The following is a 531-nucleotide window of genomic DNA, read 5'->3' as shown; positions in this document are numbered from 1 at the left end:
AAAAAAAAAAAAAAAAAAGAAGTGAACAAATTCGGGGACATACTTGCAACATGGACATGACAAAGGGCTAATAACATGGATGTAGCACATGTCCTCAATTCTGAAGCTTTTTTTCATGCACTTTAATGTTTCTTGGAATCAGGATCTTTCGTAAATGTGTACATTTAGTGTGGTCATTAAAAACATCAATGGCATACCTTACAAGCAATTATATCTTACGGTTAAAATGTGATTTAAGTTCATAAAAATTAGTATGAACATTAAAGTTCTTGGTAGAAAATAGCTAATTCATTTGTTCATCCAACAAATACTGAAGTGCTTACAATGTCACCACGGTGGTAGGTATACTGCGGTAAACAAAACCGACAGAAGTCCTTGCTTTTGAATGCCTCTAGGCCAGCCACGGCGTGCTGCCCGCACGCGCTCTACGTGCCATCTAAGATCGCTGGGTTATTTCAGGGAGAATAAATATTAAAAACCTTGGCCAAGGCCACTCAGCAGTTAAGTGATAGAAGCAGATTCCAGCTCAAG

The 531-nt window shown here is 38.2% G+C and overlaps 1 protein-coding gene across 1 annotated transcript in view; it reads left to right on the top strand.

Moving 5' to 3' along the window:
- ANKH (ANKH inorganic pyrophosphate transport regulator) overlaps positions 1–531 on the top strand; it is a 170,986-nt gene that overhangs the window by 104,700 nt on the left and 65,755 nt on the right. Inside the window, exon 3 of the mRNA XM_012642670.1 lies at positions 143–150. Within this exon, the coding sequence (XP_012498124.1) occupies positions 143–150 (8 nt within the window). The remainder of the gene's footprint in view (positions 1–142; positions 151–531) is intronic.

The sequence above is a fragment of the Propithecus coquereli genome, unplaced genomic scaffold, assembly GCF_000956105.1.
Source record: "Propithecus coquereli isolate 6110/MARCELLA unplaced genomic scaffold, Pcoq_1.0 Scaffold100, whole genome shotgun sequence".
NCBI lineage: Eukaryota > Metazoa > Chordata > Mammalia > Primates > Indriidae > Propithecus > Propithecus coquereli.
This window is presented reverse-complemented; position numbering and strand designations above follow the sequence as displayed.